This window comes from Anabrus simplex, chromosome 5 (assembly GCF_040414725.1).
Source record: "Anabrus simplex isolate iqAnaSimp1 chromosome 5, ASM4041472v1, whole genome shotgun sequence".
NCBI classification, from domain to species: Eukaryota; Metazoa; Arthropoda; class Insecta; order Orthoptera; family Tettigoniidae; genus Anabrus; species Anabrus simplex.
Window position 1 is genome coordinate 30,330,238 of NC_090269.1, and position 21,543 is coordinate 30,351,780.

At 40.4% G+C, this 21,543-nt stretch overlaps 1 protein-coding gene across 1 annotated transcript in view; it reads left to right on the plus strand.

Moving 5' to 3' along the window:
* Window positions 1–21,543, plus strand: part of mi (minus) — a 115,097-nt gene that overhangs the window by 66,398 nt on the left and 27,156 nt on the right. The window contains exon 4 of the mRNA XM_067147928.2: window positions 7,467–7,769. Coding sequence (XP_067004029.2) covers window positions 7,467–7,769 — 303 coding nt within the window. The remainder of the gene's footprint in view (window positions 1–7,466; window positions 7,770–21,543) is intronic.

Genomic DNA, 21,543 nt, shown 5'->3' on the forward strand with positions numbered 1-21,543 from the left:
GGATCAAATATAAACAGGATTTTATTTTTTGTTTAAATTCATTTATTTAAAAACACGAGGCAATTACAATTTATTTTTCCACATAGTTTCCTTCTTTGGAAATGCATTTATTCCAGCGTATGAGCAGCTTTTTGATGCCCTCATCATAAAAAGAATGGGCTCTTGTCACCAGCCAGTTGCTCACCGTCTTCCACACACTCGTCATCTTCAAATCGTTGGCCTCCTAGAGCTGCTTTAAGCTGTCTGAACAAATGGAAATCACAGGGCGATAAGTCCAGGCTGTAAGGAGGATGATGATGTGTAGTTCAGTGCATTTCCTGTAGCTTGGAGACAGAGCTGCAGTATGGGGCCGCACATTGTCATGGATGAGGATGACCTGTCAAATTGGTTGGTCTCGTCTTTTGCGGCGATGTGCAACTCTCGCCTTGTTCAACAGCTCGCAATAGTAAGCAGCATTGATTGTGCGTTGCTCATGCAAAAAAATCAATCGGCAAAATGCCTCGCTGATCAAAAAAACCGGTTGCAAGGAACTTGCCAGCTGACATTTGGGTCTTGGCTTTCGCTGGTGCTGCCTTCCCCTTCATCTGCCACTCCTTACTGGCTTGTTTGGATTCGGGAGTGTAGTGGTGGACCCGACTCAAAAAAATGAATCAGCTTCTTCCCCAAACCTTACTGTAAGCTTCTGACAGACCTCCAAACATCTCAACTTCAGATTTTCGGTCAGAAGGCAAGGGACCCATCTGGAACACACTTTACAGAACTGTAGGTTGTTTATGATGATTGCTTGACAGCTCCCATAACTGATTCCGACTTGTTCTGCAATTTCTGATTCTCTCGCCCGTCGCCCGTCATCAATATTTTTAACTGCACGGATGTTTTCGTTTGTAATGCTGGTCTGAGGACAGCGATCATGTTGATTGATTTTGCACACATTATCATCCATCTTTGAACTTTTTATGCCAGGGTAACATACTCGTCCTTGACAGTGTTTGATCACCGAACTGTGCAGTCAATCTCTGGCAAATTTCCGCTGCTGTAACTCCTTCACGAGCAAGAAATTTTATAATTATGCGTTGCGCAGTGTAGGGGTGCACCTGTTGTTCCAACATCGTGAGTGTTGCTGACAAAACAGTTGGGAATATCTAACAGCATGCTCTCCCCACTCCTAACAGTCCCGCCTAAGCATAGTAGAAGCATGGGGCCAGTCCTACTAACTGTTGATGTTCAGGAACAAAAATCTAGTTTATATTTGATCGACCTTTGTATCACATGCAAAGTATCTTAATCAATCATGAAGATTTTGTGACTGATGATGCTCAGAGGAGCTAAAACATGTACCAGTATCCATTTAACTTAATCTAAGGAGATTATTAAATTATAAAAGTATTGAATAGGTGGACACATACTGTAGATACTTCTTTTCATGGTAATAGTCAATACGAAACCTGAATATGAATTTCATTAGTTGTAATTTCACCAGGTGCCTCATTATTCATGAGTTTGTTGGGTGACTCTCGTAATTTCAAGTATATGACTTCTCATCTTTGAACAGTGGAATTGGTTGTTTACTTTCCTTGCGACAAAAATAAGAGTTTCTTGGTGCAGATCTCCAGGCTCGCTGGCTCCATCCTTTCTGCTAGCATATGAATACTGGCCACTGATAACGAAACATATATATGCCCCATTATAATAACTTAAATATACACTGCTGTGCAAAACTTAAGGATGAAAGTAACTTTTGCATGTTGTGTCACTGCCAAGTAACATAGCTTGATGAAACTTGAAATATACATAGGAAGAAGTGCTGTGGTATGGTACAGTAGACAACTGAAAGGAATGTCCGATGAGACAAACAGAAATGACACTTTTATACAGAAACAATAAATTACACGTAACTGGTCCCCTGGACAATGCAAAAAGAAAAAAAAAAAGACATGATTCTTCAAAGGGTGTGTGATTGCCATAGACTGCGATGCATGCTCTGCAACATGTTCCCACATTGGCCACAAGACTGGTAAGGAGTTCTTGTGGTAGGGCGTCCCATTCCTCCACCAGCACGATTGACAACTGCTGGATGCTTGTTGGTGCATGTGGACGTGCTGCAATAAGTCTGCCCAAAATGTCCCACACGTGTTTGATGGGATTTGAATGGGGGGAACAGGCAGGTCAGTCCATTCATTGAACATCCTCTTATTCCAAGAGCTCCTCCACCTGCACTGTTCGATGCGGTTGTGCATTGTAAGTCAAGTTAAGTCAAGGCCGAATGCACCCCTGAAAAGGCGCGTATAGGGAAGGAGTACACTGTCACAATAACGTTGACCGGTAAGTGTACCTCGTTCAAAGATTTGGGGGTTGGTATGCCCGTGCAGCATTATGCCTCCCCACACCATAACACTTGGACCACCAAATTGAGCATGTTCAACAATGTTCCTGCATGCATTACAGTTCCCACCTCTCGCCAGACGAGGGTATGTCTAGAATCAGTACTCGGACTGAATCTGCTCTCATCTGACCCCTCGTCAGTCCAGACCTGATGCTGTTGGCACCATCGCAATTGGTGCTGCCAACGTACAGGTGTCAACGGAACACAACATAATGGTTGTCGGGCAAACAGACCACCCTGATGCAGTCGCTGTGCCATTGTGGAGTGTGAGATTGGGAACCTAGCAGTCCTGTTAAATGTGGTTGCAATTGCACCCGCTGTTTGACTTGAGTCTCTTCTGCCTGTTGCACAGTGTAGAGGTCATCTGTTGCTCCTCTCCTTCGGGCAGCAGTGCCTGTGGTTGGGAATGCTCTCCATGCATGTGAAACTGTTGTGAACAATACCACACTCCTGGGCTACACTCGTCACACTTTTCTGATGATTCTTCCCCGTGTGAAGTCATCCAAATGTTGTCCCTCGGCCATGTTGTAATGAATAACACCACCACAGTGCACCGTAAGAGCTTGCTGATTGATTCACACTGTCTTGTCCCGTTCCTTCAACTGCCTCGCTTAAGCCAGTTACCGGAGAGAGCAGCAATCCGGATGGTATAGATATAGAGGGTATAGATCGTTCCCAGAAAACATTCGGGGAAACAAATAACATGAGGACATCTCTCGGCCGCATAAATGAAAGTGCAACTGAGAATCAGAATAGCACACCATCTGCCGATGACGAGGAAAACCACCAAGGAAGAATACAACATGCAGCAAATTCTACATTTCCAATAACACAAGGCAAGAAACGTAATAGTCAAGCAGACGGCAAATGTCGAAACCGTAAATGAGAAATTAGAAAACATAATGGAATTCCTGGAAAACAAGCTAGATCAAACAATTGATAAAAAAGTTAACCAAAGATTTAAAAGCAAAACTACATCAGAAATAAACCACACGGTCAGGACAGCACAAAATGCATTCGATCAAACAAGCACCAGTACATGCGAAGAAAAGAATCAAAATCGCCAGAGAGACACAATAAGGGAAACGAGAAACAAATGGAATAACATATCGCCCTTAACCAACTAAAAAACAAAAGGATGACGGTGAACTAGAAGCGGCAGAAAAAATGGCATGGTTGCACGTAGGTCGGCTTAAACAGAGCACCACTGCAACAAATATAAGAAAATTCTTGGATAGGAATGGCATTATAGGAGACACAGAATGTGAAGAACTTCATACACTGGGAGACAGAAAAGCTTTTAAGGTCGTTTTCCCATATATCTATCTGGAAGATGCACAGAGCGCGGATTTCTGGCCACAGGGAATAAAAGTCAGAAGATTTCGCTTTCGGAGATATGATAGGAGACCGGAGGAAGAACGAGGGGTGGAACTTCAGTAAACATCTCGCCCAATTGCCAAAGAAGAAGGAACCTTGGTCGAGCATGGAAATAAGTGTATTATTATGAAATATAGAAGGAATAAGGAACGTAATACTCTACATATCACAGAAGACAATAGACGACACAGTTGTTATGATACTGACAGAGACATTCCTCACGGAACCTATAGACTTGCAAGGTTACTATGGTATACACACGCTAGCGACCCCAACGGAAGGAAGACCGGCAGGGGTAATCACAATCTTCATAAAAGGGAAACTGGGAGATATCAAACGAATCAAAGAGGAAAACATGGTCACAATAATCACATCAGAAATTACGATAACAGGAATTTATGTTCAGCCAAATACACCTATAGAAAACATAATGGATAAAATATCTATAGCCATAGAACAAACGAAAGCAGTAAGGAACGTAATACTTGTCGGAGATTTTAACTGGAGGATAGACAAAGAAAATACCAAAACTTGCATCCTTCTTGAGACACTGGAAGAAGAAGGCTTCAGAATAGCGAACAAAAAAGAAACATCAACCTACTTTGCACAGAACGGTCATAGCGCCATCGACCTACTATTTTTTTAGAGGAGTACAACTACAATTGTGTAAACTCATCAACAGCACCAATAAGGAAACGCATACCTATAATGACACGCCTACTAATAGAAATCCAACAAAAGAGGAAGCAAAAAGACCAAGTATATATACCAGAAAAATCCAGTGGGAAACAATAGAAGAAAGCGAGGAAAGCGTCGGGACAGCGAGAAACCTAATAGAAGAATAAAGACTAGAAGAAGCCCTAGAAACAGCCACCAGAGTAATAACGAAAGCTATAATAGTAAAGGAAAGAAGACACGCACAAGCTTGGTTTGATCAAGAGTGTTACAAGGAAAGAAAAGCAACTCTAAAGACCCTGAATGCAGCAAAATTATACAGACGCCCAGAAGACCTAACAGCATATGCAGAGAAAAGGAAAAAATATAAAGAACTAATAAAAAAGAAAAAAGAAGAATATACAGAGAAACTAGGAAGGAAACAAGCCGAGGAAGCAAAATCAGACCCATACATAGCACTAAAAAAGAAGACGTCAATCGTAACAGGAGAAATTCATATGGAGAACTGGGAACATCATTTCTCGAACATACTGAATAAGAAAGGGCTGAAGCAAGCATATGACATAGAAACAGCAAAACCCAGACCTGCTCTGGAGCCAATAACAATGTATGAAATTAGGAAAGCAATACAAGGAGGGAGAAACAAGAAATCCACAGGACCAGACAAAATTTACATGGAACACTTAAAAGAGTCACTTGGCGAGATGGAAGAACTGTGGAAAGACATAATGAACAAATGTATACAGATTGGGAAAATACCAGAGGGATGGAACACAGCGACTATAAAGATACTGTTCTAAGGAAAAGGGAGCAGAACATCACTAGACTCATTTAGAGGAGTAGCACTAGAAAATGCATCCTTTAAAGTTTTCACGAAGATACTAAATGAAAGATTACTGGAAGCCTTCAGTGGGTACATTCCAGAAAATCAATACGGTTTTATGAAAGGCAGGAGTACGGTCCAGGTAGTGAAATACCTAATAAATCAGGTAGAAGAAGCCTTAAGACACAGTCTTTGTTGATTTCAAGAAGGCATTCGACTCAATCGACAGGCGAAAGCTAATCAAGAAAATGAAATTGACAATCAGCGAGAGAGATCCACTAGCGAGAATAGTTGAAGCATGTCTACAGAGGAACATAATCTGAATAAACAACAACGTAGAAATTTCTGAAGATATAATACAGACGAACGGAGTTGTGCAAGGGGATCCCCTGAGTCCCACACTTTTGAACATTTATACAGCAGATGTGAACCGCATAGTAGAGGAAGGGTCAAAAGCAGAGCTGATCCTATACGCAGATGACATGCTGATCGGAGCGAAAGAAAAGGAGGAGGTGCAAAGGGTAGTCCGCAGACTAGAGACCCGGGCGGAGGAAAACAGCCGACAGTACAAATGCCCGTCAGAAAAGGTGGGAAATCAATGCCCAAAGACAACATTAAACCAAAAGCCATTACAAAAGGTATGAAATTACAAATATTTTGGAATAACGCTACAGATAACGGTGGCGTCCTTTGGTATACATATTCAAGAAAGAACAGCAGCAACAATCGGAGCCTCATACAGCATCCAAAACATTTCAAACCTATCAATCAGCATGGCAATGAGACTTTTCAAGGGGACAGTAGCGCCGTGATAACATATGGAATTGAGATTGTGTGGGAAAAGCTGAAGATCGGAGACCTGATGAGAATGGAAAGAATAAAAGCAATGTTCATGAAGAGGATTACCCGAGTTTTAAAGACAGTGCCATCCCGGATGGTATACGAAATTATGTGGAAGACATATTTCATAGAAGACATACGATCACAATTCTACCTACAGTCAACAGAAGCAAACAGGGCACTAGTAAATATCAGGGAAAGGAAGAAGAGTGAAATCGACCTCGACTTCAATGCTCACCAGCGATGACGGACGATAGATGGACTAGAGAGTGCAATACACAGAGCCGCGGGATAACACGACTCTCCACACATGGGTTTCACCACAAGATATGCGTAAACCAGAAGTTCCATGAGCCAGACGAAGATTGTAAGTGCACTTTGTGTGGACAGAAGTGTAGTAGATATCGCATCATAACATGCATGAAAAGAACCAGGAAAATTACAGACTATAGCAAAGACTGAGATGTGAAATTTATTTAATGCTCAAACTTGAGTGTACATTTCTCTATTAATTAATTTGTGGGGCCAGACCCATTTGGCGCTATAGTCACACTGACCTCACACCAAGTTTCTGTGCACGTGTGGGAGACATCTGGCAACATGTTACCGCACTTTTATTCATTTCCCCCAAGTAGTGGATATGTTATGTTGCTGTATCTATCTTGTCCTTAGGTTTTACACAGCAGTGTAGTTTGATATCCACGAGCATGTGGCCTCACCAGAATGGTTTCAATAGGGATGAAGTAGATGTACAACGCTGGACAGTTCTTGCTTTGGTGTTAGGAGTATGATGATAAACCAATACTTGTGGTCTTTGAGGTGGGGGGGTCTTAATGTTATAAATTAAGTGGAAATAATTGTATTCTAATTGATATCAGAGCTGTTTGGTAAGCAGGGAAGAAGAGAAGGTATAGAAACCCTGGCAGGAGAAGTGTTTATCATGTGTTCACCAGACTAGAACTGGATGTCTAATGGTTTGAAAATGACATATGGGAAATTGACAGGAGTGGTTGTAGTTTGAATGATACGGGTAGTTAAATTATAGGTAAATTTAGGACTTAATTATCCTGTACTCCTTTTATGGTACATTGCACAGAGATAACATTGTAGATGTGCAGTGCTAGTGGATACTTGAAGGAAAATCTTAAATTGATAGTAGTCACTGCACAGGATTGGGTTTTCCCACTTTTTGGTTATATGTATCAATGTAAGATAATATTTGCTGAGCAAGATTATTTTCACTTTCTTCTGTTGGGAGTTTGAATTTCATCCTTCCGTATTGTTAATTGCTATTCATTTTCACCTTTTTTAATTCCTTCTTGTTTCTTATAGACTTGAGATTTTATTAACCTTTTATTTTGTTTTCAGGTATAATAATGGTACAGTTTCAGAAGAATATGAATATCTTTGTCAAAAGCTTCAGCAACGCTATGTAGGATGTGAAACAGCTTCATCGTGTAATCTCTGGTTCTCTTCATCAAGTGAGAGTAGCAGTGGCAATGCACGTAAAAGAAAATCTGTTGGACATTCCCCAGGACGAAGGCTTAGTCACCTGGCACGTCGAAGACGGGCATTCTCTAGTTCCAGTTTGCAGAATAATGTTGCAGGAAAGCTGACGGGTAATTTACAAAGCCAAGCCCCTGAACGTCGTATGATCATGGTTGAGATTAAGTAAGTGTTATTGATATGAATTATTAAACAAATTATTGTTGGTGTTTTGATTCTCAATTGTACAATTTTCATTTTTAAAGTGTTTTTTTAATTTTTATATGTATTGTACTTTGATATGGTTCAGAGATTATTGCTAGATTCTTGTTGTGTAACTTTAAAGCTTTTCAGTCTGTCGAAAACACTCGTTTTAACATGGGCTTATTTCACTTCTGCCACTATAATTATAATTTTTAATTGATTAGCAACTCTCAACGGAACTCAATTAACATATAGCCCATCTTTACTTCGAGTATTAGAGTTTATATTTCTTTTCACCATCTGTGGTCTAACAGGGGTAGTATTGGCTAATTTCTCAATTGATATCATCTTAAATGACACATGTTATCCTATAACATGTCTGTAAAAGGAACTCGGAGATTCTATCAAATCACTTTAAACCAAGCATATATACAATATTGTTTATGGTTGTTATAGTGTTATATGTGTTATAATTAGTGTTTTTGACTGACTGAAAAGCTTTAAAATTATATTAACTCTATCGACACTGGAAAGTACGGCTCCCTTTTAACAATAAAGATACTGATAGCAACGTACAAATTTGATAAAGACTTATATTACTCATATTCACATTTACTTTTACTAAAATGTTTACTTTCTTTATTTTGAATTTTCTGCCCTCTTTTTAAATATATAAATCTCAGTTTATTACTTTTTATGGCAGTTTCATTGAGATCAGAAAATACTGTAGTTTCAAAATTTAAGTTATTGTTGCTCTGTAGGTTTTACATATTCATTGAAACGTTCAAGTGTAGTACTCTTTCATTTGTAAACTATCAACCTTTGTGGTCCATACCTATGTATTATGCAACAAAGTGAAGTAAACCAAAGAATCCACCTAATCAATACAATATATTTTTTTCCTTAGGGAAATTTACATTTCAGTTGTACATGTTTTGTTTAGTATCTAAACATCATCACTCATCAGCTACAGCTTGTTTAGGTGACATAATTAAAGGGTATAAAAACATATTCTACTCATATTAGTCCTTAAACATTCAAAACACCATAAAAACTTTGACTATGTTAAGCCTTGAAGAGGATGAGGGGGTGGGGGTTTGGAGGTAAACAAAATAAACTATATCTGGTCTTAACTTATTGCCTAAAATACTTGTATAACATATCCAAATATTTAAAAAAATATTGTCCTCATGTTAACAAGTGATCTCAGATCTACTGAGGAAAATATCTTCTAAAAAGCAGTCAAATGCAAGACATCATACTCTTTTCTCTAATGAAGTATCAAATTTCACTGCAAACATCACCAGTTTTCTTTATATGTACATTACTCAGAATCTCTTAAACAAGACACGATACTACAAGAAGGTGGGAATTTTTTTCTTTTTTGGGACAAAGAAGAATTTGTCTAAAATTATTCTTTTTGAACTCTACTCTGAAAAGAAGACATGATTTTATATTAAAATTACAGAAATAGATCTGTTTCCTACTAAATAAAAATCAGATAATTTATTATGCCTGTTACTTATGGTATGTGACTATTATTTATTTATACACATTATTAGGGGCCGTATTTTTTTTGTAATAGCTATACACGTGAAATTTGTTTATCCCCTTTCTTGTGAATACATGACCTTCAAGGAAGGAACTGTATTTTAACAAAATGTTTTCATGAAATATTGCAAAATATGATTTATTGTGTAAATTGTGTGAATAACCATGAAATATAGCCCATCTTTTACAAAAAATGCAAAATATAATAAAAAATCCCCCCTGTGGGGATTTACCAGTTACCTCCATCGGGCGCGTCCCATTGGAATTGGGGAAGCTCGCTGGCTCTGCCGCCAGCAGATTCAGAGGATAGTAGGGAAATAACATACCACCGTGAGAAAAAAAATGGTTCCTTGCCAGGGTTATGGCGAAGACTGGTAAATGATCAGAAGCCAGAAAACATCTTGAGGCAACCTCTAGGGCTAACAACCCTAGCTGTAAAAGGATGGGTACCCGTCCAAAACAAAGTCAAGTCAAGAAGCATGATGTCACAACGTTTCAAGAAACATACCCCAGGGGTAAATCTTCGGATAAATCCCTCGTTGTGAACGCCACTGCTCACGAGTCTCGTTCGCATTCTGGGGGAGACTCGACATCATGCAAGAGACGAGTCGGAGCTTCTCGGTGTACCCCGAAGAGTCAAAAACTCAGACGAAAATCCAAAACCTTTCTGGCAACTTTCAACATAAATTCACTTACACAAACTGGCGAGCTGAAAACCCTCACCAAAGCTCTTCACGAAAATCAGATATCCATAACGGCCTTACAAGAAACAAGGTACCCAGATGAAGAGATTTTTGAATCCAAAGGCTACCGATTTTTCAAGAGCAAAGCGTAAAAGGGAATCCTCATTGGAGCTGTGATCCTTGGAATTGCGTTTGCTGTTAGAACCAAGATCCTTAAATCGGTTGCAAATTTCGAACCTGTGAATGACAGGTTGTCTACACTATCAATTAAATGTGCGAACAAAACCTATGCCCTAGTTAACGCACATGCTCCTACAAACGATAAGAACAAGTCTGATCCAGACGAAGTTGATAATTTCTGGGACCTACTGGATGAAAAATTAAACAAAATCCCCAAACACAATGTCAAGCTTCTTTTGGGTGACTTCAATGCCCAACTAGGTCGTGAACAGAAGTACAAGAAAGTTACAGGAAATTACTCTGCTCACAAAAAAACCAATCCCAACGGCAAAAGACTGGTGTCCATTTGCGAAAATCACAACCTGCAGGTTATGTCGACCCACTTTCGCCATCTACCCAGAAAGCAAATGACTTGGCGTTCTCCCGTCCAAACTCTCGGAGAGTTCCAAAATGATCATGTTGCAATCTCCAGAAGAAACAGCCCTGAGATTATGAATGTCAAGGTAAAGAAACGCATCAATGTGGCCTCAGATCACTATATGTCTCTTATCAAATTCAAACCAATTCCCGCAAACACAAGGAAGACAACCAAACAGATCACACGCTTCGACAATGATAAACTTCGGCAAAGGGTCAAGGAGTTCCAGGAGAAGGCTAGACCAAATGACTGTGACTTTAACAACGCCAAAAGTCTCCTTGTTGAGGCCGCCAAAGACGTTGCAGAAATCAAGAAGCAAAAAGCATGCCTGGTGGAATAGTACCTGCGAATCAGTCCTCAAAGAAAGACTCAATGCGTGGAAACAGTACTACTCTACGAAATCAGAAAATGATTGGGAAACCTACAAAACCCAACGTGCCCAAGCAGCTAGGGTGTTCAGAACTGAGAAACGTAAATACGAAAAATCTCTCATTGAAAAGATAGAACAAAACTTTACAAAGAATGAAAGCAGAGAGTACTACAGAGCCTTCAAACACAAACTCACTGGCTATAAACCACCATCTCTATGCTTTGAGCGAAAGGATGGCACACTGGCGATGTCAAATGAAGAAAATTGCAGCATTCTGGCAGATTACTTCAAGAATTTACTTAATTGCTCTAAACTGCAAAGCGCCATTGAGACCAAGGAACCCTTACTCAGGTACCCAGATTCCAGACCACCCGACAGAGATGAAATCAAGCGCCACATTGCCCGTCTCAAAAATAACAAAGCACCGACGGAAGACTCAGTAGAAGCAGAACTATGGAAATATGCCCCAGAGGAATCGCTTGATATCTTGCAAAAGCAAATAGAAGAAATTTGGAACAAGGAGACCCTACTCGAAAATTGGAAAATAGCTTTGATTCATCCATTACACAAAAAAGGCAGCATGAAGAATATCAACAACTACAGAGGAATATCTTTGCTACCCGTGACTTACAAAATTCTATCACTTGCCGTCCTGGAGCGTTTGGAAGCAGAAGTCGAACATCAAATAGGTGAATACCAAGGAGGGTTCAGAAAAGGTCGCTCAACAGCCGAACAGATCCAAAATCTCAGAACGATCATCAGATATTGTACACTAAGGTCCAAGCAGTATGTGTCTGTCTTTGTGGACTTCAAGAAAGTGTACGACTCCATTGACCGGGAAGTCCTGCTAAACATCTTAAATGAATTTGAGTTGATTTGAAACTGCTGGCATTAATTAGAGCCACCCTGACCGTTACAAAATCCAAGGTGAAGTTCCACGGATGTCTCTCGCATTCCTTTGACATCAAAACAGGAGCCCGACAAGGTGATGGGCTATCCCCGATACTCTTCAACTGTGTTCTTGAAAAGATCATCAGAACCTGGCGGGTGATATTACAGGAAACCAACTACAGTCCATTAAGAATAGGAACCAAATCGTAATCTATAATTTTCATTTCCGTATTGACAATTGCACAATTAAAAATAGGAGAGGATTTCCACCAATCAATACTTATTTATTGTATATATTAAATTACAGGACCGGTTTCGACCTCATATTCAAGGTCATCTTCAGCTGAACCATACATACATATTTATATAATGAAGCTTTGATTAACACATTGCGGACCGGTCCCGAGAAAACTCGTGTTTGCCTAGCCGAGCGTTGCGGACCGGTCCCGAGTTATCTCGTGTTAGCAGCAGACCCAGCAGACTGAACTTTAGTGCTATCTTTTGAGATATACGGGAACTATTTGGAGGTCAAGGATGATAGAACTCTGTTACGTATGGTTCTACACAATCGATAGTCGCATTTGTTTTCGAGTATTCTTCATATCGTAGATTTTCTTTGCATTTCTTGACAACATGTTTACAAAGTTCGAAGAGCCATGCAAGATGGCAGCGCCTAGCGATCGCACGTGTTTACACAAAGATGAAATTATTCGCGAATTATGTGCTGATACAGGCTCCGAATATTAAGTGATGCTGAGTATTTAGAGTTCGACGATGAAATATCTTCTAACGGAAATGTTTCAAGTGATGACGAGGCAAGGTGTGGAACTCACGTAGCGCAGAACGAGTCGTATATTTGTGTTACGGGTGTAAATATTCTAAATATTGTAAATAATGCAGTGTTTTCTGACGACTGGGTTATGGACAACAGTGAACCTAGGTTAGAGGATTTTGAAGGTGCTCCTGGTATAAAGGTATGGCCTAATGAATCTGGAAACATAGGACAAGTAGCAGGACTTATGTTTGGTGAGGAATGTTTTCAGTATGTAGCTGAAAAGACAAACTTACACTATGAGCAGAAATCACATTCTCATAACTTATCCCCTAAAACACTAAAGTGGACTGATGTCACTAGCAGGGAAATTAAAAAAATAATCCTCTGTGTATATTGATACGGCAGGTGAAGAAATCATGTCTGAAAGATTACTGGCCAACCGATCCCCTAATAAAAAGACCAATATTTCCGAAAACTATGAGCCGAAATAGATTTCAAGAAATACCTTGCATTTCAACAACTATTCAGGAAGGCCAATAGAAAAATACACAATAGTCCTTCAAAAGCTATTGAAGTTCTGACAGTTTATTTGTATGCATGCACTCCAGCTTAGAGGTAGTTAGAAAGTGGCCGGGAACAGGGCTGTGCATGGGGCGAACGGCACCCGGTCCGCAATGTGTTAAGATTGTGGTGTTGAAGGAATGCCATATGATGATGATGTACATTTAGTTACATACAAATGGGGCACGTCTTAGCGTGAACTGGCGTATATGTCATTCTGTACAATATTGCAACTGTATGTCTAAAATGTTGAAGGTCTTAAAACTAGTGTATAAAACACGTCTTTTCCTAAACTAACTTATATATATGTACAAGATAAAAACAATATATAAAAACACTTCATGCATATGAACATTCGTTCTTGCTTGGTGGTCAATACATCGACTAACTTCCGTATTTAAGTCTTATTCACAGTTGTGCACTTCAGCTGCTATTCTTAGAGTTTGTAAAATTGCATGGATAAAAGTTTTGTCTTCCTGTGCGTATGTGAGGTAAAACACTTTCAATTTAAAATAGGTGCCAAATGTATGGATGAAATTCAAGTAAAATATGTTCAGCTCTGCTGTGTGTGTTGCCCTTTTATTAGAACCAATTCATGTTGTCTTTTTGGCGTCCGTAAATTTGGATGACATTGGTTTCAAAGTAGTGGCTCCTTTCCCATTTGTAGCTGTGCAATGATGTTATGTTTATTGTTGTTGGTGTAGCTGAGTTGTGTTTGACGTGCGAGCTTGGTAAGCCATATGATGATGATGTACATTTAGTTACATACAAATGGGGCACGTCTTAGCGTGAACTGGCGTATATGTCATTCTGTACAATATTGCAACTGTATGTCTAAAATGTTGAAGGTCTTAAAACTAGTGGTAAGCTCGCACGTCAAACACAACTCAGCTACACCAACAACAATAAACATAACATCATTGCACAGCTACAAATGGGAAAGGAGCCACTACTTTGAAACCAATGTCATCCAAATTTACGGACGCCAAAAAGACAACATGAATTGGTTCTAATAAAAGGGCAACACACACAGCAGAGCTGAACATATTTTACTTGAATTTCATCCATACATTTGGCACCTATTTTAAATTGAAAGTGTTTTACCTCACATACGCACAGGAAGACAAAACTTTTATCCATGCAATTTTACAAACTCTAAGAATAGCAGCTGAAGTGCACAACTGTGAATAAGACTTAAATACGGAAGTTAGTCGATGTATTGACCACCAAGCAAGAACGAATGTTCATATGCATGAAGTGTTTTTATATATTGTTTTTATCTTGTACATATATATAAGTTAGTTTAGGAAAAGACGTGTTTTATACACTAGTTTTAAGACCTTCAACATTTTAGACATACAGTTGCAATATTGTACAGAATGACATATACGCCAGTTCACGCTAAGACGTGCCCCATTTGTATGTAACTAAATGTACATCATCATCATATGGCATTCCTTCAACACCACAATCTTAATCAAAGCTTCATTATATAAATATGTATGTATGGTTCAGCTGAAGATGACCTTGAATATGAGGTCGAAACCGGTCCTGTAATTTAATATATACAATAAATAAGTATTGATTGGTGGAAATCCTCTCCTATTTTTAATAGGAACCAAATCCAAGGGGATCACAACTGACTGCTTAGCATTTGCTGATGATATTGCTGTTCTCTCAAACGACATAGAAACCGCTAGAGCTCAAGTTGAAATTTTAAAGGAAATTCCCGAACAAACTGGTTTGCAGATATCGTTTGAGAAAACAGAAGTAATGACTAACATCAAAGAGGCTCCACCAAAACTCCATACGAAATACGGGGATATCACCCGAGTAGACAAGTCAAGTGCCTGGGTGAAATCATCATGAAAAATGGACTGGACAAAGAAGCACTTCAGGAGCGAGTACGCAAACTGGAAATAGCCTACCAAACATCCTGTACAATCTACATCAAAAAATGCCTTTCCCAAAAGACCAAGATACGTCACTATGAAACAGTTCTGAAGCCAGTAGTTCTATATGCAGCCGAAACCCTGTCTCTAAATGCCAACAAAGGACTCAGTGATGAACTGGAGAAAAAAGAGCGCAAAATTGTGAGAGGACTCTTGGGATCAAAGTACAGAAATGGAATCCATCAAAAGAGATCCAACGAGAAAGTCTACAGCAAAATAGAGAAAATTACCAACACAATCAGAAAAAGACGGACACGATTTTTACGGTCATCTGAAAAGAATGGACGGAAGAAGGTTAACTAAAGAAATCTTTCACTCTTTTGATTCAAACCCCAAAACCACAATTCCCTGGTTTAGAAATACCAACGAAGACCTGCAAATGCTACATATCTCAGTTGAAGACACCCTTAACAGAGATCGCTTCGCAAGAAAATATTGATGAACGTGCTAAACCGAGATGAGCAACCAAAGAGAAGACACGGTGCCCCTTGGACAGAGGAGCGTAAGCAGGCCCACTCACAAAGAATGAGGTAAATTTTGGCTCTAAAGAAGGCCAAGTTCAGTGTCAAATGCAACAAGACTTAACGTGGTCCTTGATGGCCCCAGCGAGTTTTATATATATATATAAAAATCCTCACCATAAGGGCCGATTGCAGAAACGATTACTATAAACGATGTCTAAGTAATGCACTATGTTCCATTGCATAAACAGTGCTCACCCGATGTTTAGCAAGACTTCGTTTAAGTTTTAATGTTGGATTGAAAATGGAAGTAGAAGTATCTTCCACGCAACTCTTTGCCTGTCGCAGCTAATGAAACTCATTGGTGCGTGCGAGAAATGTTAGTCAGCTGACAACATTTCTTTCTGTGGACATGAAAGCTCATATTATCAAAAGTAAAGGGCACGCCATCGTACGAGGAAGTGTAGCTATGTAATAGTAAACCTTTATTTTCCTCCCGATCTTACAGTTTACACAACCTAATCGATCTTAATGGAGAAAAATAACAATCCTCAATTGGGAAAAAAAGAAAAAGACCATGCAAAACTATGACAATTACAGCAAAAAAAAAAAAAAAAAAAACCAGGAAACCTAGACGTCATACACAAAACATTATAAAGATACTATGATACCCCACACTGGTGGGCATAACAGCACAAAATAAAGAACACAAGGGAAAATTAGTCCACTGGCCTCTCTGCCAGCTGAATTAAAAATAAAATTAAAAGGGCAATTAAAAATAAATTTAAAAGGGCAAAGTACGGCAACCCCACGTTAAAACCACCTCACTTCCTGGATACGTGATGGCATGTGTCACCCGCCTGAACTAGCATCTATTTCATATGCTAGTAAGTCTCTCTGTGGTGACACATGCCAGCACCTCCCCTCCCCCTTCCCCGCTACTAGTCAGCAGCTAGGAAGGTCGACAAATCCACTGTGCTGATTCAGTACATTGCTTGTGTCATGACAAACCACTACACTAACTTCCTTCTCCTGGCACAACTGAGACTTTGCCTTTAAGGCTACTGAGCATATGTTTCTGATTCTTGTAAAAAACTTACACAAATTTCCAGCACTTTTCCATTCTGCCACAAACCACCTCAAAAGCTTGTCTTCATTGCACGGATGAGAAATCCACTCCAACTGTTGTTCATTAAACGGCCATCTCTCTTCCAGCGTTTCTTTACATTCTGTCAGCAAATGAGTCTTTCCTTTCTTCACCACATAATACACACAACGTATTTACTTTTAACTTAGTCCAACCCTTATTAACATATACACCTAACAACCACCAGATTAGCCCTCTTCTCACCTCCCTATTTATATTTGCCACTCTCAGATTTAGCATCTGATTAACTCTCAGAAACATTTTTAGGGTAGCCTTCTCCCGGCATTCGGCCTCCAATTCTTGTTCAACAATATCTCTCACCCTCTTAATCACGTGTTTCCAATGCATTCCCTTACTCCCGCCCCATTTAACGTTATAAAACTCGCCCAACCCCAGTCTATCTAAGGTGTTTTTCACCTTGTCCACCCAGTAGTCACCATAATTATCCTCCATTTGACTATGGTAGGCCGACTGTAGGATCTGGCCCCCTGCCCCTTCTCTTAATCTACACCAGTAACCAAGCACTCTTTTTAAAATATCTACCTTAATATACTCGTTACATAACATCTTCGCACCTGCACTCGCGGTGCACAAGGATAGGCCTGTAACAATCTTGCAGAACCTACTCTCTACCTGTTCCAATATCACACACTCTTTTTCTACACCCCAAACCTCCGAAGCATATAGCATTTTACCCTTCACCACCATGTTAAATACCATGCTTTGATAGCATAGCTTGCACCCCTGAATTTATTTTCCAATATCCTATTTACTGAGAGGGCTGCTTGGCCTCTCCATTTGATATGCTTAATCTGCTCCATCCAGCTGCCATTTCTACTTACAGTAGTATCACCCCCAGGTACTCCATCATTTCCACCACCTCAATCTCTTTCCCGTTTATTACCCACTTTACTCTCAGTTTCTTTTTATTCCCTTTTCTGTATACCATCACCTTAGACTTCTTACCATTAATCTTCAATGACCATTTCTCCACAAAGCTCCCTACTTTATTCAAACTTTTTTGCAAACCTCCAGCTGTCAACGACAGCAACAACACATCATCCGCAAAGATTAATCCTGGAATTTCTTGTTTGGCTAGCATCGGGTAAGCCCATTTTCTCTCTACATGGCCACCTAGTAGGTCGTTTATAAACAATAGGAAAAGGATTGTCGACAATTTACATCCCTGTTTCAACCCAACTTTCGACTCAATCACTCCACTCACCACCCCATCTTCCACCCTGATGCTACAATAAACTTTCTCATATATACTTCTGATCGCTCTTCTCATCTTCTCTCCCACCCCAACCCTCCCCAATCTTTCAAACAGGGCCTCCCTACTCACTGTATCGAGCGCCTTCTGGAAGTCAATTGTGCCAATAAATACTTTGGCACCTGCTTTTCTCACATATTTATCAATTATGGTTCTCACGATCATTAAATTATCAGCCGTCATCCTCCCCTTCCTAAATCCATTTTGAAAGCACGATAGAATTGAGTAATCCTCTGCCCACTTCCTCAATCTGTTTGCTAGAATACCCATGTACACCTTGCTCAGGAAGTCCAGCAGGGTTATACCTCTATAATTGCTGGGATTAGTCCTGTCCCCTTTATTTTTATAAATAGGACATATAATCCCCTTCTGCCATTCTTTAGGGAATTTTGCCCCTTCAAATGTCTTGTTTAAGAATGTTACCAAACACTCTATCATCTGCTTATTTTCTGCTACTTCCTTCCAATACACATTAGTTATCCCACTTTCCCCACCTGCAGTCCTGGTCTTCAATTTCTTTATCACTCCCATCACCTCTTCACCTGTTATTTCTTTTCTTTCCTCACCCTGCAAAATTTTTCCCTTAACCGCTTCTCACCATGTTTTCTGAACTCAGTCAACGGTCTCAACACTGCCTTCCTTTTTGCCTTACATTCCTTATTGAACCAACCCTCTCCCACCTCTCTTTTCTTATTCCTGTATGATTTCTCCTCCGCTATTTTCATCCCCGGATACTCCAAAGGCTCTACCACTCTGTCTATTTTATTACCTTTAACTGCTATCTCAGTCCCCACCCTGATCTGAAATTCTTCCTCCTCCAGGTATTTGCTTAACATTGCTCTCCCCTCCTTTGGCCAGATATACTTAGGAACTCTGCGACCTCTCACACTCCGCTATCTTCCTGAACCGTTCTCCTCAGCACCCTCATCCCTATTTATGATTATATATACCGGGGAGTGGTGGGATTTCACCCAGTCAACCACTTCCATCCTATTAATTCTGTCCAGTATATCATCCGAACTCATAATCAGATCAATAACACTGCCTCCTTCGTATGTAATATAAGCCATTTTCCCTTCCCTCTCGCCCTGCCACCATCCGTTTAGAACATACAAGTCACACGCCCCACATACTTCTAACAACTTCTGACCGTAAACATTTCTCACTTTATCTTCACTTTTTCTATCTCCCATCTTTACTCTCCTTTCCTCTTTACCATACTCTGGGCAAGAGCATCTTATTCTTGCATTTAAGTCCCCTAACAAAATCAGTCCATTCTCTTCGTACTATCCACTAATAATATTTATTTCCTCTATAAGGCCATCAAAGAAGTAATCATTCGCATATATTGATCCCCTTGGAGGGTTGTATATAAAACCCAAACACACATTCTTTCTCCTCCCCCATTTTAAACCTAAACCTCTTCTAGCTCATTTTCTATATCTGTTACTTGATCACTTAGTTCCTCTTTAACTAATAATTAAATTCCGCCCGATGTTCTCCCCTTCTTTCCCTGCTTTTTCTTCATTTTGTTCCTTATCACGAAGCCCTTCCAGGTTAGATTCGTCTCTTCTTTTAGCCATGTCTCTAGGAGGGCCAGTATATCAAAACTCTCCACCATCTTACAAACCTCCTCATTCCCCAACTTACTACCCACCCCTCCAATATTTATCACGCCTATCTTCCACCCTAGCTACCTATTATCCTCCCCTACCCCTTTCTTATCGCCCTTATTTTTATTTACCTCAGCAACGTTATTTAACTTACTTCTAGTTCTACGAAGCCCTTCTGTTTCCTCTCTGCTCTCTCTCTCTTCTTAACCGCCTTTACAGACTCCTTGTTCCCCCTCTCCTCCTGTCCTTTTTTCTCTTCTTCCATAGATCTTTCAGACTTACACTTCTAGTCCTGGTCGTTACCTCTCTCCGGGTATTTGCTGCCTCTTCCACTCCAGCACTTTCCGGTGGTGCACGACTGTTTACGTCCTGCTCCACACTCTGGTCGTCCTCTTCTTCTTCCCGGCCATCTTCCCTCTTGCCTCCTCTTCTTTCTTCACACTGGTCCTCACTCCCCCTCTCGCCAACCACCGTTTCTCCCTCCTCCACCACCGAACTCTCCTCTCCTCGTCACGCTTATCGCTCTCTTTTCTGTAATCATCTGTAAATAATTTTGGTCCATATGTTGCAGCTTTCCATTAACCATTCTCTTATCCAGCGGCCATTTCCCACCACCAACTTGTTTTCCCTAATGAAAGCTCTCATTCCTTGTTTCCTCACACGCCACATGTGTCTTCTTAGCACTTTCAACTCTCTGCTCGCTTCACTACCTATGTCCTGTCTCAACCATACCTTCTCTTCCTTTAAATTCCCTGCGTTCTTTAGGATAATGTCCGCCATCAGGGTAGACATCAGCGTGAGCTTAATTGGTGTCACACCTCCACCTTTCACCCTTCCCACTCTCTGAGCCTCATCAATATCTACTTCACTAAAATTTATCTTCATTCTGTTCCGTATCAAGTTCGCTATCTTATAAACTAAAGCCACCTTATCGTCTTTCGCTGTTTCTTCAACTCCGTATATTAAAATGTTTTTCTTCATTCGTGCCTGGATCCCATTTTCCATTTCTCTCTTAAGTTTCGCCACCTCCCCTTCCAGCACCTGGACTTTCACTCGCATTTTCTCTATCTCCGCCTCATTCCTCCCCACCTTCTCCTTCAGCTCATCCACCTCGCTTTTAACGCACTGCCGCAAGTTCTTTAGCTCCTTGGAATGGTCAAGTATTATCTCCTTCAGTTGGTCTATCTGACACGCCTCTTTCACCACTTCTTTTAGCGCCTCTATCTCTTCCCACCCTAGGGCAACAATTGGGCCTGGCCCTGGGTTTAACTCCACTCCGCCTATTATAAGCAGCGCTGATAGCACCACAGCCACCAGCAGCCCTGCCAACACCCCTACTTCCTCACCCTTCATCCTCTTGCACAATTCAGTTTTCTTCTTCCTCCTGCATTGCCAACTCCCAATCCTCACTCGATAGAGCTCTAGCGCTATCCCCATACTTCAGCACACACTTAGCACATCCGTCCTCACTGCTTACTCGATTGAGACTGAAGTGTAACTATGATTATAGTGTTGTCACTACGGAGAGTGTAGTCTAAATAGCAGCAGCTGCACTACCCTATAACCAACGAGGTGGCTGCGTAGTACAAAGAAAGTAGATGTAGGCTTGCATTCTGGAGATCGTGGGTTTGAACAACACCAATAGCAGCGTTGAAGATGATTATCCTTAGTTTTCCTATTTTCGCACCAGGCAAATACTGGGGCTGTTATTAACTTCATTGGCATGCCCGATAAATTCTCGTTTGGCTGCAGTGTTCATTTCGTAATCACCCGATAATTTATCAGGTATTGTAATCACCGTGGAAAATGTTTTCCAGCATTCTCAACAGATGGCTGGAATATTTCCACCTGCATTCATGATATCTTGGCATAAAATATATC